This window comes from Podarcis liolepis, assembly GCF_965112155.1.
Source record: "Podarcis liolepis genome assembly, chromosome: 14".
NCBI classification, from domain to species: Eukaryota; Metazoa; Chordata; class Lepidosauria; order Squamata; family Lacertidae; genus Podarcis; species Podarcis liolepis.
Window position 1 is genome coordinate 11273436 of NC_139569.1, and position 24757 is coordinate 11298192.

At 42.5% G+C, this 24757-nt stretch overlaps 1 protein-coding gene across 1 annotated transcript; it reads left to right on the plus strand.

Annotated features, from left to right (window-relative positions):
- The first annotated feature begins 4716 nt into the window (after positions 1–4716).
- Positions 4717–23609, plus strand: KDELR2 (KDEL endoplasmic reticulum protein retention receptor 2). The gene is made up of 5 exons (XM_083474533.1): positions 4717–4998; positions 11204–11304; positions 17896–18054; positions 20212–20464; positions 22468–23609. Exons 1-5 carry the CDS (start codon positions 4908–4910, stop codon positions 22500–22502), a joined length of 639 nt encoding a protein of 212 aa, XP_083330659.1. The 5' UTR covers positions 4717–4907; the 3' UTR covers positions 22503–23609.
- Positions 23610–24757: the final 1148 nt, after the last annotated feature.

Sequence of the window (24757 nt, forward strand, 5' to 3'; positions counted from 1 at the left end):
ACACCAGGAGCAAAGGGGGAATAAAGATCTGCATCAGGATCTGCTGCCCCTGTGGATCCTGTTGTCTGAGGCAGTTGTCTCACCTTGCCTCATGGGTGAGCCGGCCTTACTGTCTAATAGTAGCAGGGCGCAATTCTCAAACCCGGCGGGGGAATACACAAGGCGACCACATCATACCCACTCTCATTTCACAGAAATTGCTTAGAAGGTTCTTGGACATTTTGCCTTATAATTTACTTTCTAGTGGGGATAAGACACCTCCGGTGAAAGCCCTTCACACACCATGGTGCTTGTGGGCACTGGGTTGGCAACAGGGCTGTCTTTAGCAAAATGCACCACTGGGGTGCAAAGATCCGCCCAGCGCCCCCAAATTTAGTTTAGTTGCCCCAAATTAACTTTTATTGAGCTTTTTTTGGAAAGGGGGGAAGCCAATGTTGTTTTTAGGGGGGCGAACTCAAAGTTCTTGAGCTTTTTTGGGGGGGGGAATTACTCACCTGTAACGACAACGCAGCGGAAAAAACTGCTCTTGTTTCCTGACTCATCAGTAATATTTCATGCTATGGAGTAACAGAGTGACAGAGGAGGGGGGCAGGGACGTTCGCTCCATTGCTTTTCACTGCCGCCGATCAAGAGGGACCGGTATACAGTAGGTATACATTTGGCGCCCCCCAGAATTTGACGCCCAGGTGCCCCGCATCCCTTGCACCCCTGGGTAAAGACGGCCCTGGTTGGCAATCCCTGCTTTATGCTCTTTGTATTTGCTCCTTCCACTAAACTAGAATGCCTAGTTTAGAACTATGGATTGCTTGGTGTTTGTTTGTTTTTTTAAAAAAACATTATATAGATTTATGTTTCACATCTGTTGTGGAGACACTGTTGGAATCGGAAAATAAAAATTGGACAGGTGCTGCGTTTTTTCGCCTGTTGCTAATCTCCTTGCATTCCTGTCATTTACCATCCACCACCACTCAAGGCTTGTTGCTAGGAGCTGCAGCGCATGTTGCAGAGAGACAGAATAAGAAGGGAGCGGAGAATGATTAATAATCATGGATGGTGACATGCTTCTTCCAGGTTCAGAGATTGTGTTGTTGTTGGCATCCATCTGTCTGTATACCTCTCTGTGAATACCATTCATTGGGGAACATCTGGAGGAAAAGGCTAATGCTCTCTTCTCCGGGTTTTTTCAAAAGAACATGAGAATATAAACCGTCCCCCCACGTGATAACCAATTTTGGGTTGCCATATTTTGAAGAGCAAAGAAGAGGATGCTATGACGACTCTCATTTTAAATACCCCAACTATATGCAGGCAATAGAAGTTGTGATATATTGCTGGGGGGTAGGCAGGAAAAGAGAAGAGGAAAGCAAGTCTTTAACCACCAGTTATGTCTATGACATTTTGGCAATTTTTTAAAAAATCCACCTGGAAAGAAATTTTACACCTGAAAAAGAGGATGCATCCTGGAAAAAGAGGACACATGGCAACCCTACCTTCCCCTGTTGTGGCTTCATTGCACTTTGAACCCTGCTCTCTTGGGTGTTTTGGTAAAAGGCTTTTCCCTCCTTGCACTGAGACTCCAGCTGCTGAGAGCCCTCCCTGGAGCATGGACACTTAACAAATGAGTTCGTCCCATTACTACTGATAGACTGCACAGTAAATTCCTCTTCCCAGGAAATTCTGGAGAGCGTAGCTCTATGAACAGGGATAGGAGCCTCCTAACAAGATGCAGTACCTGTTATAAACTACAGTTCTCTGGATTCCTTGGGGAAAGCCATGACTGTTTAATGTAGTATGACACCGTTTTAACTGCACTGTGCAGATGGGGCCTTAAATAAAAACACAGCAATTCATAACAAAAGCACTACAGTGGTGCCCCGCAAGACGAAATTAATTCGTTCCGCAAGTTTTGTCATCTAGCGAATTTTTCGTCTTGCGAATCACGAAATCCCATAGGAATGCATTGAAAATCAATTAATGCGTTCCTATGGTCAAAAAAAGTCCAAACAAAGCCAAATTTGGTACAACAACAGTTTATTAACTGCTCTTTAAAGTCACACATACTGTAAAGAGCAGTTCAAAAATTGAAGGGAAAATAAATTAACTTTATAAACATGACAGAAAAACATTTAAAAATCAACAAAAAAATTGAAAAAAACCAACCTTGCCCAATGGTCACAGAAAATCATAAAAATTCCAAAAAAAAAAAAACCCCACAAGCTCCCAGATTCCTGCAGAAACCTCCCCAACTGTTCCCCCAGCCAGCCAGCACTCAGAAATTCAAACTCAGAAAAATTTTCAAAAAAAACAACAACCTGGCCCAATGGTCACAGAAAATCATAAAAATTCCCAAAAAAGGCCCACAAGCTCCCAGATTATCGCAACCCCCCCCACAACACCAAGTCCTTGAATCCCAAACACCCCAACCCAAAATCCAAAACCCCCCAAAAAAGTTTTAAAAGTTTAACTTACCAAATGGATGCAAGAGAAGTTCTGGAAAAGTTTTGGAAAAGCTTCAAAAGTGAGCAAAGTCTGAGAAAAGGCTACCAAACCACGTGCTAACAGTTGCTCCTCAAAGTCAAGTCGCAACTGCAGCTGCTCAAGCTAAGCACCCTTGGTTTTAACGGTTTTTAGACAAAGGAAACAAAGTCGCGAGACGTTTTCGTCTTGCGAAACAAGCCCATAGGGAAATTCGTCTTGCGAGGCAAATTGAAAACGGAAAAACGTTTCGTCTAGCGAGTTTTTTGTCTTGCGAGGCATTCGTCTTGCGAGGTACCACTGTACATAGCATGGACATAGCTTGCTTGGGAGGTGCAGGGGGAACAGCTGCCCCCCCTAAATCAAGTAAATAAATAAAAATACTTAACTAACTGTCCAACTGCACCACAGATACCTTGGTTTTGCCCCCCCCCCCAATAAATCCTGGCTACTCCCATGCTACATAGCAATTACTAATGGCAGCAGACAGACAAAGTAAATTTTATTGTCTAATCAGGCCTCCCCTCCAAACACTTGCTGAAAAACCTGTGTCTTAATCAGTTACCTGGAAGTATGAAGAGATTGGGCCAGACGTGCCCAATTTATTTATTTAAATTCATACAACAGGCAACAACAGTTCAGCACGGGGGGGGGTGTGCATTCCTGACCCCTGTGCGCATCAGTGGAGCGCATGTTAAGTTTGCTCCACTCTGTTCCCTCCCTGCCCCGTCCCCACCCCCTGTTCCAGCCACTTCTGGGGTCAGCATTATGCACGTGCACACTCCTAAAACAGTTGCTGCCTGCTCACAATAAGATAAATAAAAATAAACAACCCTACTTTAAAACAAACAAAACTTATTAATTCTAAAACAGATCAAAATTACCTCAACTTTCTAAACACCTAATGATGTCAAGGCAGAACTTTGGAGCAAATGCAACAGTAGTAGATTATCAGTTTGAAGGAATTGAAATGTGGAAAGGACAGCAACCAATATGATCAAGGGTCTGGAAACCAAGCCTTACGAGGAACAGTTGAGGGAGTTGGGTACGTTTATCCTGGAAAAGAGGAGACTGAGACGAGATGATAATCCATCTTCAAATATCTACAGGGCTGTCACAGGGAAGATAAGAGCAAGCTTGTTTTCTTCTGCTCTGGAGGGTGGGACCTGAACCAACAGATTCAAGTTACAAAAAGAGATTCCGACTAAACATCAGGAAGAACTCTCTGATGGTAAGAGCTGTTTGACAGGGGAATGGACTTCCCCAGAAGGTGGTGGCCTCTCTTTCCTTGGAGGTTTTTAAGCAGAGGTTGGATGGCTGTCTGTCATGGAAGCTTTAGTTGAGATTCCTGCATTTCAAGGGCTTTGGACTAGATGACCCTTGGGGTTCCTTCCAACTCTACAGTTCTAGGATTCTAGTTAATATAAGTTACACTAATGATCTACTTACATAATTTATATTGTGCTTTGTGTGGAAAGTGACAAATATATATTTATCATTGAATGGGTACTTTATAGTTGAGCTAATATGTGCACCATAATAACTCGACCCTGGGCAATTCTTTTTTGTTTTCTTTTCCGAACTGCAGAAAAACTTTGCTACTCTAAAGTCGATTTTGTTGTGCAGTCATCTTGTCAACAGTTACAATGTAACTGAATAATTATAGTAAAAATAACAGCAGGCCTGAGCCGCTTCAGATGCTGTTGCCCAGAAAAGCAGCTTTTAAAAAATAGTTTTAAAAACATATGTGCACACCACTTTTTCTATATAAAAAACACACTCAACGCAATTTCGACTTCAGCCTAAAACAATGCCCGAGCGCTCATAACGCATTAAAATGCCAGGCCAGAGCAATGCCACTCGATCAAAAACATATGTGAGTTTAGCAACCGGCAGCACGTCTGGAACCGACTTTTTAAAACCCGCTATTGGGGCCAACGGGCGAAACGGCGCAGGCGCACTCGCGCCCCCGCTACACGCCTTCCAGAATTCTTGCTCCTCCATACAGCGCAAGCGCAGCTCTACCTTCTAAGGACGGAACGGCAGAGGGCGAGTCTTGTGTTGCGGTGTGGGAGATATGCGCGCGTGCGCAGAAGAAGAAGAAAAAAACCCGTCGTGCGCCCTTTCCGAGGATGCGGGGGGGGGAGGGAGAATGTGCGCGTGCGTATGAAAGGATCCCTCACGAGCCCCGCCCATCGGCTGTGAGGGAAAGAAGGGGGCGTGGCTTTTCCTCCCCGCCTTCTCTTTCCTTCTCCCACCCCCCTACTTCTCCCGGCGTGCACCGCGCCCGCGCTGGCTGTCTCTGGCCACGTCCCCGGGCCACGTCGCTCGGTGTCCGCTGCGCTCTCGCCATCTTCGGTCCGGTCGCCGGCTCCTCTCCCCGCTTCTCCTCCTCCTTCACCTCCTCTTCCTCCAGCGCGGCCGCCGGCGCCATGAACGTCTTCCGCCTCACCGGGGACCTCTCCCACCTGGCGGCCATCATCATCCTCCTCCTCAAGATCTGGAAGACCCGCTCGTGCGCCGGTGCGTCGGGCTCGGCGGGCGGTTGGCGAGGCTGAGGCGGCGCGAGGGACGTCGACTCCCGGCCATGGGGGGGGGACGACCCGCCTCGGCCCCTCGCCTCAGGGGGGGGGAGTGGGGGGGGACTGGTGGTCCTGCCCCCTCGTCACACTGCGAAACGAGCGGGGAAATTTAGGGGTGCAGATTTTTTGGGGGGTGTGATTCTCTCCTCCCTATGGGGTTTCCTTTCAGAGACTTTGGTTAGGGGAGTGGGGAGGGTGCGTCCCTCTTGCCACCCCCCTTTTTATGCTTGCCTTCAGTGGAGGGGGGATTTGGATGGGGTGCTCCGCATGCCCTCTTGTTTTATGGGGGTAGTTCGCCTCCTTCAGTTGTGGTGGAGCCTGACTGAGGAGGGAGTGCCTACTTTGGGGGTGGTGCCCCCATATTCTCCTCTGTGTGTGTTGGCGGAGCAAGCTTGGCTGATTATGGGATGTTGAGGTGGAGCGATTTCCAACCCTCCCCCCCCCCACAAAAAATGCTGTCTCCTGTGTGTCGAGTTGGGCAAGAACGTCAGATGAGGGGCAATTTTGGGGGTGTGGAGGTGGGTGGGTGGTGATGGGGTGGAGATTTCTTGTAAGTGAGGAGCTTATGGGAGGCTGGAGCAGGTTAGGAATTTGGGGGTACTCATTGGGGGGGGAGTGATGGGTTCCCCCACTTACTCTTGTATTTGGTGAGGGTTTGGTGTAATTGTGGAAGCTCATGGAATGCTTGCAGGGGGGTTGTGATGCTGATTTGGGGATCGTATTCCTGCTATGCCTCCTACTTTTAAAGGAGGAGATCTGAGAAGTGACTTCTTTTAAAGGTTATGGGATGTTGCATTAAGTGGAGTTGTCTGCTAGAGAAAACTTGTGGGGTACTGCAGAGTGAGGCCAGTGTAGTTCAGTGCTAGAGTGTTGAACTAGGGCCAGGTACACCCAGGTTCAAATTCCTGGTGGAGGTTGTCATGTGACCTTAGACCTCTCTGAACTGTAACTGCCTTCACAGGATTGTTGCTAGGGTAAGGATGTGGGAGATCATGTGTTTTGCTCCTGAGTTCCTTGGAGGAAGAATGTAATATGCGATAAAATATTTTGATTGGGGGTCACTCCTGCAGTTGCATCAAATAAAGAGTTGGTAAGCCTTTACAGCACTGGAAAATGTGATGTCTAGAGAGTAGAGGTTACGGTCAATATTTTTCAAAAAGGGGAGGGTAGGACAACACTATGAATATCTTTGAAAGGGTATCCTGAAAACAGGGCTTTATGTTCATTATACGTATTCTGTATGGGATATATTTGTTGATGAAGATCCCATCGGAGTGAACTAAGTGCAGAAATGGTTGGGGGTTTTCTTTTTCTTTTAATAGTGTTGTAGGTGGAGAGATTTCATAGTGCTAGTGAAATTGAAGCAAAGTCAGTAGAGACTTGCAATGAGTCTAAATCTAGGCAACCTGATTTGCTAACTCCTCCATAATGATGAATATTCAGGGCAAATAACTTTGTCATCTCTTTCTTGCTTCAAGAAGAGCACAGTAATATAAATGAGATGAATGAACAGATTAAGTGCCTTCTTAGCACACAATGATGTAGTAGGTGAAAGAAAATTCCTGGTGCAGCATTCAAGCCCAAGCAAAATCATGGTACAGTGTGAAGGGAGCTGCAGGAAGTATGACTTTCTCTCTCTCCGTCCTACCATTCAGACATCGATTTATTTTGAGGCAGTTGTGCACAAATAGAATGAATGGACTTAAAGCAAAGGGGATGGTAGTTTGCTTTCCTGAGGCTAGAACTTCCCTTTCAGATTCTGGACTTGCAGGAAAAAATGAGTTTTACCATCCTAATCAAGATGCATTGTATTTTGCAGTAGTTCTGAAATCGAAGACATATGACACAGCCTAAATTGTGCTTTTTCTGAGTGCTTTGCAGAAACAGCAAGTTTTTTATGCAAGTTCCAAGGTGGTTCTTCTGAATCCTGGAACCTCTGTTTATAGATTTTCATGCTAGACCCTTTATTTATTTGTAACTGAAGGGGTTAACCTGTGATCCGACTTGATCTGAGAGCTTGGCAAGCTCTTTTACTTGCATTGCCAGCTGCATTTGAAAACTGGAAGCAAATGACTGAATCAAGGCTTGGGAGAATAGGCTCTCAATTGGGATTCCTGGCCTAGTCTGACGTGGCAGCTAACAGAAGGTGTGGTGAACAGAGCTGCCTGGAAGAGAGAGATCAGTTGTATTCTTGCTGCACCCCTATGTCATTTCCTCAATAGAAACTTATTCAACTGAAGAAATCCCTGGTTATGTTGCAAAACAAAACTTGTTCCTAAAAGGGCTGTTTTAATCTCTTATTTTGAAGATAGATTTTTGTTATTTTAACCTAGAAATGAGAATTTACTCACTCTGATGCTTCTGTGTGCCTGTTTGTTTACAGCATTTACACCCTGATTTTAGTCTTGGAATAGATTTTTGTAAGTTGCTTTAAGATGGCACGCCCTTAGGCTCACAGTCTAAAAAGACAAGACATGACAGGTGAGGGAAAAGGAAGGGAGGAAAGGAAAGCAAGCTCAGTCACAAGTTTTTTATGCTGCTGAAGCTATTCAGTACATTTCACTTAGACACGCAGTCCTTGTTTATCCTGCATTGATGGTTTGACTTTGAACTGTGTTCTTATGTCTAAATACTATTCTAGACTGATTCTGTGTTGGTAATTTTGTTTGTAGTCTTTATGATCAAGCCAAGTAGATTTTGAACTGTGAACTTTGTAAGGCAGAGGAAATGCTATCTGGTGGCAAAATGCATCACTCACAGTTGACTAATTCCTGGGAATTTAATAGAGCTCTTTTTAAAGCTGCAGACTGGAGTTATTGTAGAAAAGTAGCCAGAGTTTGAATAAACCATGAGTCCCCTCATATGCAGAACTTTTTAGAGTTAGAATTCATTAACTTTATATATATTTCTGTTTTGTAACCAAGCAGTCTTATTATCCCTACAGCTTGACACTATGGCATGCTTACGTAAAAGTAATGCTAGTTGACTACAGGGCGGCTTAGTCCTTAGTAAGCTTATATAAACTTATATAAATATTGTAAACTGGCTGCAATCATGAACTTTCAATGAACTGAAACTTCACTTTTTGAAAAGGATTGAGCATAGGATTGAGCAGTTATATATGCAAAGGCACCTGTTTTAATAGCATGTTAATAGCTATTAAATTAAATAGCTATTAGAGTATGACCCATTCATTGTTAAACTTTGTTCCATGTACTATCCTAGCCTGCATACAGCTTATTGTATATTTATTTTGAATGCCTATAACACTACGTATTCATAGTGTATTCAACACTAGCAAGCCCATAAGGAGCACGTGATATCTGGGTAGTTGGGAGACAGCTTATTGTGCCTTTGAGCAAAGCATCATTGGAACAATTGGTTGTACCCTTTCTGACTACCATTTTGCCCCAGAGCAGGGATAACCAGTGTGGTGTCATCCAGAAGTTGTTTGGACCACAACTCCCATCAGCCTCAGGCAGCATAGGCAATGGTCAGAAATGATGGGAGTTGGAAATCCAGGAACATCTGAAGGGCACCATGTTGACTACCCCTGCCTCAAGGTGTCCTTGCAAAGGGGGAAGGTTGGAGGAAGCTAGCAGAGTATATGTAGTGAGGTCATGTTTGGGTAGGGATCCTTTGCAAATCAATTAATGCAAAAACTTTCATAACCAGAATAGTTTATTCTTCTAGGGGCTTGGTGTTATCACTTCCTAAGACTGACAAGAAAAAATTGTTTAGCACTGGCATTGTTAGTGTAATGTGAAATAGTTACATTGAGTCTAAGTGTGTTACTTCTAGAGAATGCTGGCAACCAGCAGAGATACGCAGCCTCCCAAATTTAAGCCTTTAAAAGCTAATGTTCAAAACAAAGATACTTGCTTATTCTTTAACACAATTTCTTTTTGAATAAACAATGTTGATCGACAGAAAACAATTGCATCAAGATGAGAGAGGGAGAGTAGATGACATTCTGACATTTCACAGGAAAGTGGTTAAGAAAAACAATTATAACAGGGAATATTATTACCATCTACTTCCCTTTTGAATAAAAGACATCTGATATTGTAATGAATTAAAATGATACAAATATGAACTGTCATGGGGCTACTGAAATAAAAGGTAATGTATCTGGCACTAAGAGTACTTATAAGCAACAAGAGAGCTCTAAGAGTACAGTTGTACCTCCGCTTACGTATCCCTCTGGATACGTAATCTTTGGGATGTGAACGCGGCAAACCCGGAAGTATTTTTCTGGGTTTTGCCGCATGCGCAGAAGTGGTCCTCTGGTTGCAAATTCCTCGGGATGCAGTTGGACCTCTGGAACAGATACCGTTTGCAACCAGAGGTTCCACTGTAACTTAAAAATTGGGACCTGTGGTAAGTTTTTGGTTGTTGAACACTTCTTCCTTAGTATTGGACATCTAATTCTCATGCTTCCATCAGCACCCTTTCTCATCAGAGGGAAAAACAAGAGACTGCAAGGTCAGTTAGCTCAGCCAGCACCAGTTGCTGTTTGACTCCTTCCACCTCAGAACTTTCTCCCTTGGTGGCCATTGAGTCTGGTCATTACAACAATTACATGACACTCTGTGCCTGGTTTTCATTCCCTTTTCCATTTGTAACAAGTATATTGGATTGTATACCATTTTTTGAATGCATTGGCAGAAAGGTGGTCTCTAAACAGTTGCCTTGACAAAATAGCACGACAGAACAGGCTGAGTCATAGAGTGCATCCATGCTTTTGTCTTATGTTGCTGAAAAATGCAACCTCTGTTGCTTCCTTTGTTCACATTGAGCTGAATGGAGCAGAGCTAATAAATAGGCACGTCCTGCCACATTATGACAATGTAATGAGGCATGTATTGTAATCAACACCTATTTTACATGAAGTGAGACAGTCTTTACAAAAATGTGGTCTCTGAACTTACTGTATTGAGGTTTTTTTTAATGACTTGCCCATCAGAGTTTCAGTTATAGACACACTTCAATGGGAGATAGGAAGCATGTAAATGTGCTCAAGATTGATGTCTAGTGTTGTTATCACCCACTGTGTCCTGCCTGAGGGACTCTCAATGCAGATGGTTCTTCAGGTATAGGGCATGGAAGATGTCTCAGTGGGAATTTCTCACAGTTTGGGATCAGATCTGGTAGTGGGCCCTGCCTAGGTTAGATAGCCTCATTGTGACCATGATGGGAGTTGGGTAGAAGGAAGACCCTAGGAACTGGGCTGGGATGGTAATTGACTGTATACTTATTTAATATCAGAAGGGTTTGAGTGAAAGGTGGGGGTCCAAGTGATGATATGGCATCTTCCATTAGTTTGGGAGTGGAATTGAGTCTTATGAACGCAGAGGCTGATACAGACCCAACTGCTTTCTTTAGTCACTCACCTGGAAGAGAGGATCTCACATCTTTCCAGCCATAGTTTAGGTTTCCAAGGCTGCTAAGGACACAGCACTGGGATACCCTCTCTCTGGCTGACATAAAAATAATAAACTGAAATGGCATACATGTGCCATACACCTGGATTTTCCCAGACATTACTGGGATTTCAAATGCGGAATTGACATTGAAAGGTCCAATAATATTGTAATATTGTGGTTTGTGCAAAAAAAAAAAGCTGAACAACTTTCAGAGTAGGCAAACTGCCCACAACCAGCTGATGGTCAGCTTTGATACACAGTGATTCCTGATCAGTGCTACTGAACCATTTCTGGGGCAGAGCATAGAAAGACATTCTGTGAGTGACAGTGGTCCATAGGACTATCCCTAGTTCTCTTCATTGTTGCATTTTGTTGTTGTTGCTCTCCAGTGACTAGTATTCAGTGAACCTAGCTTCTTTTCTGATAAATCTTCCTTTTGATCTTATACAGAGGGTTTATGATTTGACCTGTTCAGTATGGTGCCTGGTACATTGTTGGTTATGAATAAAAAGCTGAATAGTAGTAAAAGAGGTAAGTAGCAGAAAATTGCTAGCAATAGATGAAACTTCTGGGTTTTGAATCTGGAGCTCAGATTACCATAAGGTTCTGTTGCAATGCAACGGTGGGTGTGCAGTGAATCTTGGTGTTTGAACTAAGATAATTCACATGGCTTGGGTTTTTAAATACCCTTTCTCACATGACTTCTTTTTATTCCTTTAGGTATATCTGGGAAAAGCCAGCTTCTCTTTGCACTGGTGTTCACCACTCGTTACCTGGATCTCTTCACTTCATTCATTTCTTTTTATAACACTTCTATGAAGGTATGATACATTCAATATGCAAGAGGGGCTACTGAATTTTCTCCACATACCTCTTAATGAATTCGCCTCCATGGTAATTTCGAGTAAAGGCTGAAAGAAAATTCAAATGTGCTTCTCCCTGTTCATGTTAAAGTTAACGTGAGTCTGCTGATTAAAAAAACAACAACCAATGTGTTGCAGCCGTAGGGAAGAAGCAGGTTTGAAAATGCCACAATAAATTACCTTTGTATTGCCAGTCATCTGCAGTGTCTTGAGTCATACGAGTTTCACTCCTAGATGACAGCTTTCTCTGTTTTACACATGGATAAACTGTTTTGCCTGAAAGGGTTGAAGTCAGCTCTTGAGGCAGTTTGCTGCATTGCCTGATGGTCACAACTTAGTTTGTCCTCCAATAGCTTGATCAGGTTCCCCCGGTTTTATTATCACTATGACTATGTTCTTTAAAATTCCTACAAAGTATCTGACCAGCAACAAAGCCAGGGACTATTTTGTGTCCCTGGAGTATGCCCGACTCTGGGGCTGATGCAGCCCTTAGGTGGGGTGAGGCTGCAGCTTCAGGCAGTGGGAGCCCCCACGGCAGTGCCCCTACAGATGCCTCACCTACCCCACCACAACCAGCACTGGTGCTGGTTTTGGGCAAGATCAAAATGGTGTGAGATCTTGCAGAGCATGCAAGATCTCACCCAATATTGACGTGGAGGTGGTGAGGCAGGCAGGCAGTGCAAGGTGGCAGTGACAGGGCAGAGTGGCACTTCATATTTTGCCTTAAGTGGCGAAATGGGATGTGCCACCCCTGTCTGACTCTTCACCTTCTGAGGACTCTGTGCCTTACTTGAGGGCTTTCTTAGTTTTGGAGCAGAAGAACCAGGTGTGTATAAATGTGATCATCCCAGTGCCTTTGGCCTTTGGAAAAAGAAAAGGTTCATGAAATGTATATGGTCCTCAGACAGAGTGCCTTGCTAATTAGTATCTATTTGCTTTGCAAAACTGGCTTTAGGTTTCTTTTCAAGAAATGAAAGAAGACTAAAGGTGACGGGGATGACAGTCAAGTTAGAGGGGAGTGGGAACGGTGTTCAGAACAGCAGTAGAACTCTGCCTTGTGTCTCCTGGAAGCACTCCTTATCCCCCCCCCCCCGGTTATACTTTTAAAATGGAAACTGAAATTCTTAAGATGGTAAAATCTGTGTTGTAGTAGGGATGTCTTGAATGTATGGCAACGTGCTCAAACGGACCTGCCTTAATTGGATGCACATGACCTTTTTACAGCTCTCTTAGTCAACTTCCATAAGTTCAATACACCAGCTGCTCCACAAGCAGGCATTCAGCAATCCTGACTTGGAAGCTTTGCTGGGAGAGCGTGGTGGAGAAAGCCAACCTTGAGCCAAACCCACTTTCAAGGCTGGGTTTCTGGTGGACTTCCATTTTGATATTAATGTGAATGTTTGCTTCTGCAGTTCTGACTACAAATACATGAAGGGGATGAGTATTGGTTGGGCTCGAGGATGAGTCTGGCGTACTTGTGCTGATATATATGCTCTCTCAAGCAGCTGAATTTTTATTGGATTCCAATGTATGCTGGTTGTGTTATGAAATATTTATATGAATTGTGAGCTAAGTAAAATGACTTGGTGTAAAGAGTTACACCTGTAATGCAAAAAGATAAAAAAGCAGGTCCAATGAGGGGTATGGAAGCACTTGGTGCTGCAGAACCACTGGTGCTAAACAGATGTGTAGATCTGATTTGTCCCCTGGTTTTGGGATCACCCCATATGAAAGGATGATAGAATAAAAAAGTGATTAGAAGCTTGTCTCAAACTGTCATTGAATGCTTGTTGCTACTAATGAGGAGTGCTTATCTGTACTTAATTCGTTTTCCTTAGAACTGTCAAAAATTCCCTGTCTAGTCAGGGACACACAATGGTCATAATTGCATCTTGTTCACACAGCTTTCTTCATGTCTGTGAGCCCTAGAATAAGGGCTGATCCTCTATCTGATTCTAGTTTTAATTTGGTCTACCAGAAAACTGTTTGCCCAGCTTTTTTTTCTATTCATGATGTGCAAAGAATCCACAAATCCTTCAACTTTAATTACTTTGAAGTAAATGATACTGAAATGTTTATGGAGCCATGCTTAGTCACAACCAGACTATTTTCGAATGTTCGTTCAAATCTCTTGCTGTTAGCCAGTTGTGTCGTCTGTAAAGACAAAAATATGAACCTGCCATTTTACTGATGAAAGACTGGCTTCAAACTTAGAATTGTTAGAGTAGACCCATCAATGGGACAAGCTTGTCATGACTAACATAAGCTCCATTGATTCCCGTGGGTCTACTCCAAGCATGACTTAAGTCTGGATCCAACCCCAAATAATTATCCTCTTTTGATTCTTTGGTGGAGTAGAACCACCATAATGACATTAGAAGGTAAAGAAGATCCAATGTCTACCCTACTTATGATGGGGATGCAGCTTGAAATCCTGGGAGGCTATGGAATTGGCAATGCCATCTTTTATATAGCCTGCCCTTTTCTCATCTGTGGACCCAGGGACAGGGGGAGTGACACCCAGATATCTGTGTATGCTTCGCTTGCTTATGCAAGTGTGTGTGCAAATGCCAAAAGGAGGCACAAGAGAATTGGCAAGGAACAACCTTGGCAACCCCAGGAGGTTCAGTTTGCTTCTTTGTTTGTAGCTTTTGCTGTAGTCTGAAGTCTCTTTTATCCAAGTGTTTGCAAGTAACCAAATTGATCAGGCCCTGATGCACTGTTACTGTTGCTTGAAATTCTGCTTTTGTTCTGTAGCAATTTTAATGTTTGGATTTTAATATTGCGTTCTTTTATTATTATAATTCATTGTATTTTTGTATGAAGCTATTGTGTGCCATCCTACAATCATTTCAATGAAAGGCAGCTAGCAAATCCAGTGAAGAAATTGGTTTAACCTAAGGGTGGGATCAAGGGACGCGGGTGGCACTGTGGGTAAAACCTCAGCGCCTAGGACTTGCCAATCGTCAGGTCGGCGGTTCGAATCCCCGTGGCGGGGTGCGCTCCCGTCGTTCGGTCCCAGCGCCTGCCAACCTAGCAGTTCGAAAGCACCCCCGGGAGCAAGTAGATAAATAGGGGCCGCTTACCAGCGGGAAGGTAAACGGCGTTCCGTGTGCTGCGCTGGCTCGCCAGATGCAGCTTGTCACGCTGGCCACGTGACCCGGAAGTGTCTGCGGACAGCGCTGGCTCCCGGCCTATAGAGTGAGATGAGCGCACAACCCTAGAGTCTGGCAAGACTGGCCCGTACGGGCAGGGGTACCTTTACCTTTAAGGGTGGGATCTTGTGGCCCTCTAAATGTTGTGGACTCCCACTCCCATCAGGCCCACTAAACATCAAATTGACTACAGAACCCCATTGCCTGAGCAGGCCCGTCACCTGTAACATTAACCAGCATCTCTTAATTTTCTTCTAGTCGGACTGCTTTGAATTTATGTCTTTTCCCCCAAGTGTAACTTTATCCAGACCATGTTTCTTTTTTATCTTAATAATCATAACCAGTTATTATTGGTGAGTTTTCTCCAGGCTAGCCCTGGCTTTTGCACTTTCAAGATGTTATTGTTGTTGGCATCCTGGCCACTGCTTTCTAGGGATTTTTCTGTGACTCATTGGCTACTTGAATACCACCTCTGGGATGGTGACTCATGCTGTCCTTTCTGTCTGCTACAGTGCATGGAAACTAGGTTCCGCTTGTTAAAGTGTTCTAAGTATTAGTTCCCTGAGAATATGCTTACAGATGGTGAGTGGAGAACCTTGAACATTTCGCCTGGGGTTGCTGTGGCCTAGTTAGTTAGGCAGTGACCTGGATTCCACATCTGACACAATTTGTGTGACCTTCAGCAAGTCATTTAATTTTTCTTAGCCTCGGCCTTCTCCACTTGATAATTAAGTCTGTGTACAGTATTTTTATCATGAACGTAATGAAGCCCAGTTTCCTCAAGGTAACCTCTTCTGGATGAAGCCCTGAAATCAGAAGCTGGGAGCTGCCTCTTTAACTGTAGGCTCATTAACTACATTGGATGCCTCTTATGTTAACAAGCCCACTACCAATGAAGCACTCTTCAAATATACCAAAGCAGAATATGCGTATAATTTAGATAGTGATCTGAACCCACTTCCAATCTAATCTATGCATGTCACCTGGAAGAACCAGGAGCTGCAGGCTGCCTAGCTGAAGTGGCGCCTGTCCCTGAGAGACCATGACATCTGCTACTACCTGGCCCTGGTGGCCAGGCCATTATTTCAAGTTGGTTGCTATTCTCCTCGGTAGTCATAAAGAGAGCCGTGTGAGTTAAAATATTCACTACAGTGGTGTAATGAAACTCCTGAGAATGGACATTTTATACCAGGGGTCAGCAAACTTTTTCAGCAGGGGGCTGGTCCACTGTTCCTCAGATCTTGTGGGGGGGCTAGACTATATTTTGGGGGGGGGAATGAATGAATTCCAAGCTCCACAAATAACTCAGAGATGCATTTATATAAAAGGGCACATTCTACTCATGTAAAAACACGCTGATTCCCGGACCGTCCGCAGGCCAGATTTAGAAGGTGATTAGGCCGGATCTGGCCCCTGGGCCTTAGTTTGCCTACCCATGCTTTATACCAATGGTTCCTAAACTTTCTCCCCATGAACCACTTGAAAATCCCAAGGGTCTGACTCTTGGCAGACCACAATGCTTTTTTGGGGTGGGGCTGCTATAGCTATTGTAATGTGCTGTGCAGATGTTGTATGGTTTTAAATTTATTTTTAATTCATTTATTTAGAAGATTTGTACCCCAGGCTTTAGCCGAAAAGACTCTTGGAGTGCTTGACATACAATCAATTAAAACAAGGCATTTCCTGCCCTGTCAGCTTACAATCTAAAGAACAAGTGGAAAGGGACAGGGAGTGAAGAGGAAAAGCACAAACTCAAGCACCAATTCTTAAATGGTAGTTCTTCCAATGACCAGCTAACACAAAAACAGCTCAGGAGCAGGAGGCAGGGGATGGAATCCAGGCATAGGCAAACTTGGCCCTCCAGATGTTTTGGACTGCAACTCCCATGATCCCTAGCTAACAGGACCAGTGGTCAGGGATGATGGGAGTTGTAGTCCCAAAACAATTGGAGGGCCGAGTTTGCCTATGCCTGGAATAAGCACTGCTTCCTATTGCTCCCAGTAAGTAGAAAGGTTACAAACTGCAATCCAATAAAATGTGATATAAGAAATAAAAGTTGCAATAAAAATCAATATGAATATTTAATACAATAGATGTGCCACTACATCCACAACTCCACAGATATATCACAGATCAATCTGAATGAATCACTGGTGGCCCACAGACCACAGCTTTAAATTTGAAAGTAACAGGCATTTATAAGTTGCACGTGGCAATCACTATTTTAGGGTAAAATCTTTCTAAGAAGTGGTCCTTGCTTCAGAACTGTCACTTTTACCCATATGCAGATTTAATGATTGATTGATTTCCTCAGGAGATGGCCATAACATTTTAACTTTCCAGACTTTCCATGTTGGTGACAGACTTTTTAGATGTGCATCATTTCATGACATAGTCATTCAGTTTTATTTAGTAAACGAACCCCTTTCCAGCCCCAGGAGATTGTTCGCACAACACACCTGCATACTGTAGCCGACACACCAACATATCACGAAGCACAGTTTGGAATGCCCTGTATTAAATATTATTGTTTCTTTATCAATGACTGATTTTGGAACCCATAGAAAATTGCAGAAAGATTGTATGGGAAAAGCCACCGCAAAGTGCAGAACTGTTCATATGAGTGCAGTGGCCCCACCACTTACAAAAGGGTTTGGTTCCAGGGGTCCATGCACAGTCAGGAACCCCCAAAATTGCCCCTACCCCCAGTGAGGCAGAGGGCTGCTTTTGGGACACTGCCAGAGCCCTCACGCTGCCTTCCCAAAGCTCAGTAAGCAAGGAAAGCCCACTGTGTTTGTGAGTGGAGGAAAAATAAATAAATGGAGAGTGGGGAACTGGGTTTCCCTCACTCTCCATTGATTGATTGTTTTAATGACTATTTAAAGTTGTGATCCCATGAGTAAAGCGAGCACATGTTGCAGGTTTACTGTAGTTGCACCTTTTCTCACACAAATGCTCCAGTTGCAGTAAGTGGGACAGAATCAATGAGATTTTACAACTTAAGCATCTATAGTTGAAGCTGCAGCATTAGAATTGACAAGATTTATGTTGCTTTCAAGCCATTAAAACTTGAGGCAAAGATCCCACTTTCCTTAAACTTCTGAAGGAACCCAAATCAATCAGTTGGTAGGTATGGGAGGGGGTGGGAACTGTACTTCCTTATGTTCCAGGTAACCGTTTTCTATGTTAAAAAAGAGCCGGTCCCCAGAAAATGAATAATAGCTTTCCTGTTGTAGACGGTGCAATATGTTGATGAATGTAACTGAGCAAATGGGAGCAGGAAGGGGGACCATGCTTCAATGGTCAACATTGTTCCTTGTTGTATGTATAAAATGCTTTTTATGGAGGAAACAGACTAAAAGCCTGATAACTCATCTGGGTCTTTTCCTTTCAGCTTATCTACGTTGCCTGCTCGTATGCCACAGTCTACCTGATCTACATGAAATTTAAGGCTACCTATGATGGAAACCACGATACATTCAGAGTGGAGTTCCTTGTGGTTCCAGTTGGTGGGCTGTCTTTTCTTGTCAATCATGACTTCTCTCCCCTGGAGGTTAGTTTATTCATAAAGCGTTGGCTTCTGAAACAATGTAAAGAGAACTTGGGTAACTGTGAAATAAAGCAGAACACTTTGTTCTTTATGCTGCATCGTAAGCTTGATGTTTCTCACTCAAGGCTGCACAGTTTGTTTGATATAGTATTTGTTCGTGGTCCAGTGAATTAAAAGAGCTGGCGCTAATTGTTTGGCTGGCTTAGATTTTGCTTTGGTGGGCTGCTCCCATATAGTGCTGAAGAATCCCAACCAGGTTTAAAAACAAAATTCTTTAGGAATTTTGAAATCAACTTCTCCTATAACCTTGCTTGTAAAATGTCATTATCAAAATCTGTGTGTGATTCGGTGCAAATTGCTTATCTGGATTTAGGCAAGGATTTTTGTTTAATGAGTCTGTGGGCTCCAAAATTATTCACGTGAAAGCTCATTGGCACCTCTGTGCTGGTAGAATTAGGTTTAGTACGCCACAGAGAGCTCAGTGGGCAGGTACATGAAGAATCTGGGATAGTTCAGTCGGTGGAGCACAAAACTCTTAATTTCAGAACTGAAGGTCCGAGTCCCATGTTGGGCAAAAAGATTCTTTAATTGCAGGGGGTGGACTAGAATGACCCTCATGGTTCCTTCCAACTCAGGAGAGCCTGATTGATTTTAGCCAACCGTAGTGGAGAGCAGATGTATAGGTACATGCTAAAATTCAAGCCCAGTTTGATCTTCAGGCACAAATGGGTGTTAATCCCGAGTGCAGGAGAAGGTGGCTCCACCATCGCTTCTGCCATCTTAAACCAAAGCAATACAGGGATTGGAGTTAGAAGTACATCCAGTGATCCCAGTTCATACCATTGTGTGGTAATACCAATGCAAGGCGGAATACATCAAAGAAGCAAGGACCACTTACTTTATATCTGAGGAACAACGCAGTGACCATAATCCTAACTATGTAAACGTAATTAGTTATTCAAATATTTGTGGTGTGTTCAGTGCACTAAACAAAAACATTGAAAAATTGGTCTGGCTCTTATGACCTTCACTTCATGTAATTTAAGTTCCTCAAATAGAAGTTGAGAAGTCTTTGGTGCCATCTGGATAATTTAAGGAGAACTACAATTATGTAAAGGGTGTGTTAAAAAGTAGGGGAAATGGAAAATATAGGCAACATGTATACATCTTATATTTTAGCTGATCCATGAATTGCACAGGAAAACTTTCATATATCAGTACTGCCCACCTTATTTCCTACTACATTTTTATTCTGCTTTCCTGTAGAGGAAAGCCTCAGCCCCATATTCTTTTTATTCATTTGTTTTCAAAAGAAGAAAACAAACGCACCAAATGGGCGTACTGTTGCTAAACAAAAAAACACAGTATAAAGATAATTGCAAAGCATTATTTCATAGTTGATTGCTTTTAAATATGTCCATCAAATTGTAGGATGTTTTGAGCATTTATTTTAGCTGCAAGGTGAAATAATATACTTCTAATAAAAGTATCCCTACATACTATTTTAGGATAGTACACTTAAAACATGGACAAAATTCCATAGAGGTGTTGCTTTGGTTTTTACTATTTCAAGCCACTACTAATTCCCCCCCTGTATATAAGTCACTGCGCTATCATATTACATACCAGACTTTCCTGCACCTGCCATCAGTTTATAGAGGTTTTAGATTCTTCTTGTTTACCTATGAATATCCATTATTTTGCTAAGAAGCTACTCTCCAGGACAATATGATTCAGTCTTTTCCCAAATATGTTTAAAAATTACATGTGTGGGGTTTGCAGGTGAGAACTCGTTATTACCAAAGTTATTCCCATCATCTCTCTCAAAATTCTTAAATTTAAAATTTAAAGTAAGTCCATTGTTTTTAGGTTTGAGGTATCTCAATTCTGAGTTGAGCTTTTAAGGTTTTTGTGTAGGGCAAAATTGTCAATTTATTGAAATTTCAACCCCTCATAACTCACAAATGGGATGAGATAAAAAATTAAAATTTTAGATTTAAACTTAGTTTTGATCATTCAACAAGTGCACAGAATATTAAGATAATTGGATGGCAATTGGGTGGTAAAAAAGTTGGATCACTTGATATGGATTGACCCATACTAGACGCGGAAGCTGCCAAGTGATGGTATCACTTTAACATTTTTGTCTTGCTCTTTCAGATCTTGTGGACCTTCTCCATCTACTTGGAGTCCGTTGCTATTCTCCCCCAACTTTTTATGATCAGTAAAACTGGGGAGGCAGAAACCATCACTACTCACTATCTTTTCTTCTTGGGCTTGTACCGTGCCTTGTACCTTATCAACTGGATTTGGCGCTACTACTTTGAGGGATTCTTTGACCTTATAGCTGTTGTTGCTGGTGTGGTCCAGACTATTCTGTACTGTGACTTCTTCTATTTGTATGTTACAAAAGGTAAGGAGTGGGCCTTCCTGTTCTGTAGGCCTAAAGATTTTATGTATTATAGATCCCTTGCACATGCTTTCTGCAATACAGTGGTACCTCGGGTTACATATGCTTCAGATTGCATACGCTTCAGGTTACAGACTCCGCTAACCCAGAAATAGTACCTTGGGTTAAGAACTTTGCTTCAGGATGAGAACAGAAATTGTGCTCCAGCGGTGCAGCAGCAGCGGGAGGCCCCATTAGCTAAAGTGGTGCTTCAGGTTAAGAACAGTTTCAGGTTAAAAACGGACCTCCGGAACGAATTAAGTACTTAACCCAAGATACCACTGTATATTAATGCTGTGTATAATATTGTAGCTCTGTCACTCTTCCAAATAAGCACAGCTCTTCAGTACTTTGGAGGTTGTGGGTGTGCTCTGGGGTTTCCCACTGTTGCGTAACACTAGAGTCAAATGCAGCCAAGATCTGAGTATATTTATAACAAAGCATTATCTGCGAAACAACATGAGAATGGATTGAAATGTGGTTTTTGGTCCTGGTTTGCAGGGCAAGCAAAAGCCATAGTTAGCCACAAGTGACGTGCAAACACAGTGGCTGAGTGGCAAGCTGAGCTTTGCTGCAAACCAGAAAAGGGTGGAATTGTTACACACAAGGGGAGAGTAAGTGAACCCAGTGGTCCTTCAAAGCTCAGTCCTGTATGAATGTGGCGCAGTTCATCCAGTATTGTCACCTCTTCCTTATTTTGCCCCGGCTCAGCAGTCTGCATTACCAGCCCAATATAAGCAAAGCAAATGTATTTTAAGTTTGCTTTGGAATTCTTCTACAGTGGTACCTCCGGTTACGAACTTAATTCATTCCAGAGGTCCGTTCTTAAGCCGAAACCGCTTGTAATATGAGGCGTGCTTTCACTAATGGCGCCTTCCACTGCTGCGCGATTTCCGCTTGCATACCAGGGCAAAGTTTGCAACTGGGAGCATGTACTTCTGGGTTAGCGGAGCTCGTAACCCAAAGCATTTACAAGGAGGACAGTACATAACATGGGGTTCTACTGTACTGTATTGAATATCAGAGTTTAAACATTATAAAATATCAGAGGTAGCACCTCTTCCCATATAGGCCTGCCACAGTGTTGAGATTTGCAGGGAAGGTCTCTTTGTGGATCTGCTGCCATATGTAGTTTGTTAGGCAGCAGTGCATGAGAAAGCCTTTTCAGTGTTGGCCCCCGACATGCCCTCCGAGGTCTGTTTCGCCTTGTCACCTTTTTGCATAGGTCTTTGGGTTGCACATTGTGACATGGTTTAATTGTATTGAGCTGTATATAACCAGCTTTGGGATTGCATGGTGAAATGCAGGCTACAAATGCCTATAAAATAATAAAAGGCTAGAGATTAATTTTCACAAATTCTACTAATATTAAAAGTCACTGTTTCTCACCATATCTCCTCCTTTACCTTTTTGTCTCCTCGGGGTAGCAAGCTTCCTTTTTTGTTTATTTCGTTAAATATTTATAAATTGCACTTTCATAAAAATGCAAGGTGGAATACATCAAAGAAGACGGTACAGTGATACCTCGGTTTGAGAACAATTTGGTTTACAAACTCCGCAAAACTGGAAAGAGTGTCTTGGTTTGAGAATTTACGTCAGTTTAAGAACGGAATCTGAATGGTGGAAGGGCACCGGTGGCAGGAGGCCTCATTAGGGAAAGCGCATCTCGGTTTAAGAACAGTTTTGGTTTAAGAATGGACTTCCGGAACGGATTAAGTTCGTAAACCGAGGTACCGCTGTATATGCTTTGTTCATATTATTCCATAAAACCCTCTGAGTTTGTATCCAAGTGCATCATACTTTGAATAGACCTCTTTACTTCAGTGGGGCTTCTCTGAATATGACTTACTTGGGTACAACCCAGTGTATCTTGGTGATGCATGAGAGAAAAACATTAGTTTTTTGGTGGTTGATAATTGGATGCATGCATACATTTAACAATGCCTTGTTTTGTCTTTTTTTTTTAGTACTCAAGGGAAAGAAGCTCAGTTTGCCAGCGTAAGTGCCAAAACTAACCGCCAGCATCTGCCATCCTGGATGCTTAGACAGAACAATCCTTACCACAAGCGAAAGGTGAAGATGCTTGAAACAGACAGTCTCCCACGTCTCTTGCAAGAATCATTGGTGGGCTGTATAGGACCAGAGAACAACCAGCTGACTTCTGTTTGATGCATCTTGCCTTTATCTTTTTTTATTACTATGTATAAAGATTTTTTACATAAAGAAACTTAATACTGTGTGAATTTAATTCAGTGTGTAGTTTCAATTGGAATAGTTCCAAAAGTGAGATTTTGTGGGGTTGTTTATGACCAGGAATAAGTGCAAACACTTCTTATTTTCAAATGATTCTTTTTGAATTACTGACTTGTTTCGGGGCACACAGGTGTGTGCTGACTGATGGATGGTAACCGTTCTTCTCTCTTGATTTCAAATTTCATCCCACTGTATTTATTTACCCCCTAAAAAGTTGAACATAGTGTGTCAACTGAAATCAAACTACAAATGACAAAATTCTCACGGTAGGATGTCACCATTTCATGAATGTCCTTAGTTATAATTACTCCATTTTAAAGTAAGAATCATTCTCCTATAGTGTCTGCCAGTGCATATTGTCTGATACCTCTCTTAACCTTCTGAATACATCAGCTTGAGAGTATTTGGTGCCAATGCAGGTTTTTTAATATAGATTTCTTTGCTTTTGTGGTTTAGCAGCAGACAATTTTTATTTCATTTTTTCATTCAGGATAAAATGGTTCCTCATTTTTTGAGTGCATAAAGTTCTACTTTCATTCACAGCAGCCTTAGTGTTGCAGCTGTAAGGATGAACCTGTGATAGTTGTCCAATTGAAGTAATCTTTAGGTGGCAATTTTTAACTGTCTACAACTTTTTTTAATACAAATACTTTTACAAGTAATGTCCATGTTCAGCTTTCAAGCAGTTCTAGATGTACCAGTTTTGGACAATGAGTGTGATTTTTTATAAACTTATTCCTGAATCAGCAGCACCAAGTACTATACTTCATCAACTTTACATGATTCCCTTTTTTACTGAGCTGTTGCATGACTTATCCTGTGTTACCATCCTAAATAAACATTTTATGAAGTGGTATACATTGTGGTGGTGTTCTGGAACTAAGTCTCTACAACTTTTCTTTAAGATTGGTTGTAGCAATGTAATTCTTTAAAAATAATTTGATTGTGCTGACTTATAAAAACAAAAGAGCTTTATCTGCAGATTAGGCATGGCTTCTAAAGACACAAATTCCCTCAAATCTTGACAGTTACGAGTATTTCACTGCATTAGTAAGAGCCACAAAAGAGAAATTAGTGTAACAAAGGTGTGAACATAACATATTTAACTGGCACTTTGAAGACTGAAGAAAGTAATTCCTGAGAAATATATCATACAAGCCATTTCATCTACATTGTTAATTACCAGCCTATTTAAATATGTACATGATTACCTGTAATCACCAGTTTTTAAAGCACAGAATTCCCTAATAAGACATTTGGATTTGGGCGTAGTTAGCCAAATGGGGTTCCCTACCTACTCAGGTGCTGGAGAAGTCTGAACAAACTGTTGAGACTTATTTCTCTCTTCCCTCCCCAACTTTGCTCATTAATTCTTTCCCCAATACTTCTCCAAAATGGGGAAGGCAATTATTGGAAGTGGTTAAAGATTGGGGGCAAATGCTGCAAAGACGGTCATCCAGAAACGTGAAAGCTTCAATCATACCTGGAAACTAATCTGGAAAAATGCAGGGCCCAAGTCTCAAACCTCACTCATGTATATGTCTAATTTCTGTTACAAATATATTTTCTCACTACACTGTTGTGTTGCATTTATTAAATGTATGGTTTGGGTAGAAACTTCTGTCAAAAGACTGGAGTGCTGGATAGAATGAAGAAGCAGCAAAATGAAATTGCAACCTTGCAGATACACTGGGTAACTTATGACAGCATAAACTCTCAAAAGCCTGCTCCATTGAAAATGACAGATTATATGTGTATATGTTGTGGGTTCTGTTATGTACTGTATTTTCACAAGCACACTCTGCCTTGAGGGCTGGCTGCTGAACAAAACTTATTTGTATTTAAGTGCACTCCTTTCTGCATTTACGGGACATGGTTAAACAGCTGTCAAGCATGCCAATAGCAAAACACCTGTTAGAGGGCTGAATTTTGAGGCTATTTGGACATAACCAAGTTAGTGACTGAAATATGGGGGGGGGGGGGTAAACGCCCACGTTCCACACC

Bases quoted from the DNA above. Each gene is read 5' to 3' on its own strand.
- KDELR2 (XM_083474533.1), top strand. From the start codon at position 4,908: ATGAACGTCTTCCGCCTCACCGGGGACCTCTCCCACCTGGCGGCCATC. The intron at 11,305-17,895 runs GTATGATACATT...TTTTCCTTTCAG, and splicing joins TTTATAACACTTCTATGAAG to CTTATCTACGTTGCCTGCTC. The intron at 20,465-22,467 runs GTAAGGAGTGGG...TTTTTTTTTTAG, and splicing joins CTATTTGTATGTTACAAAAG to TACTCAAGGGAAAGAAGCTC.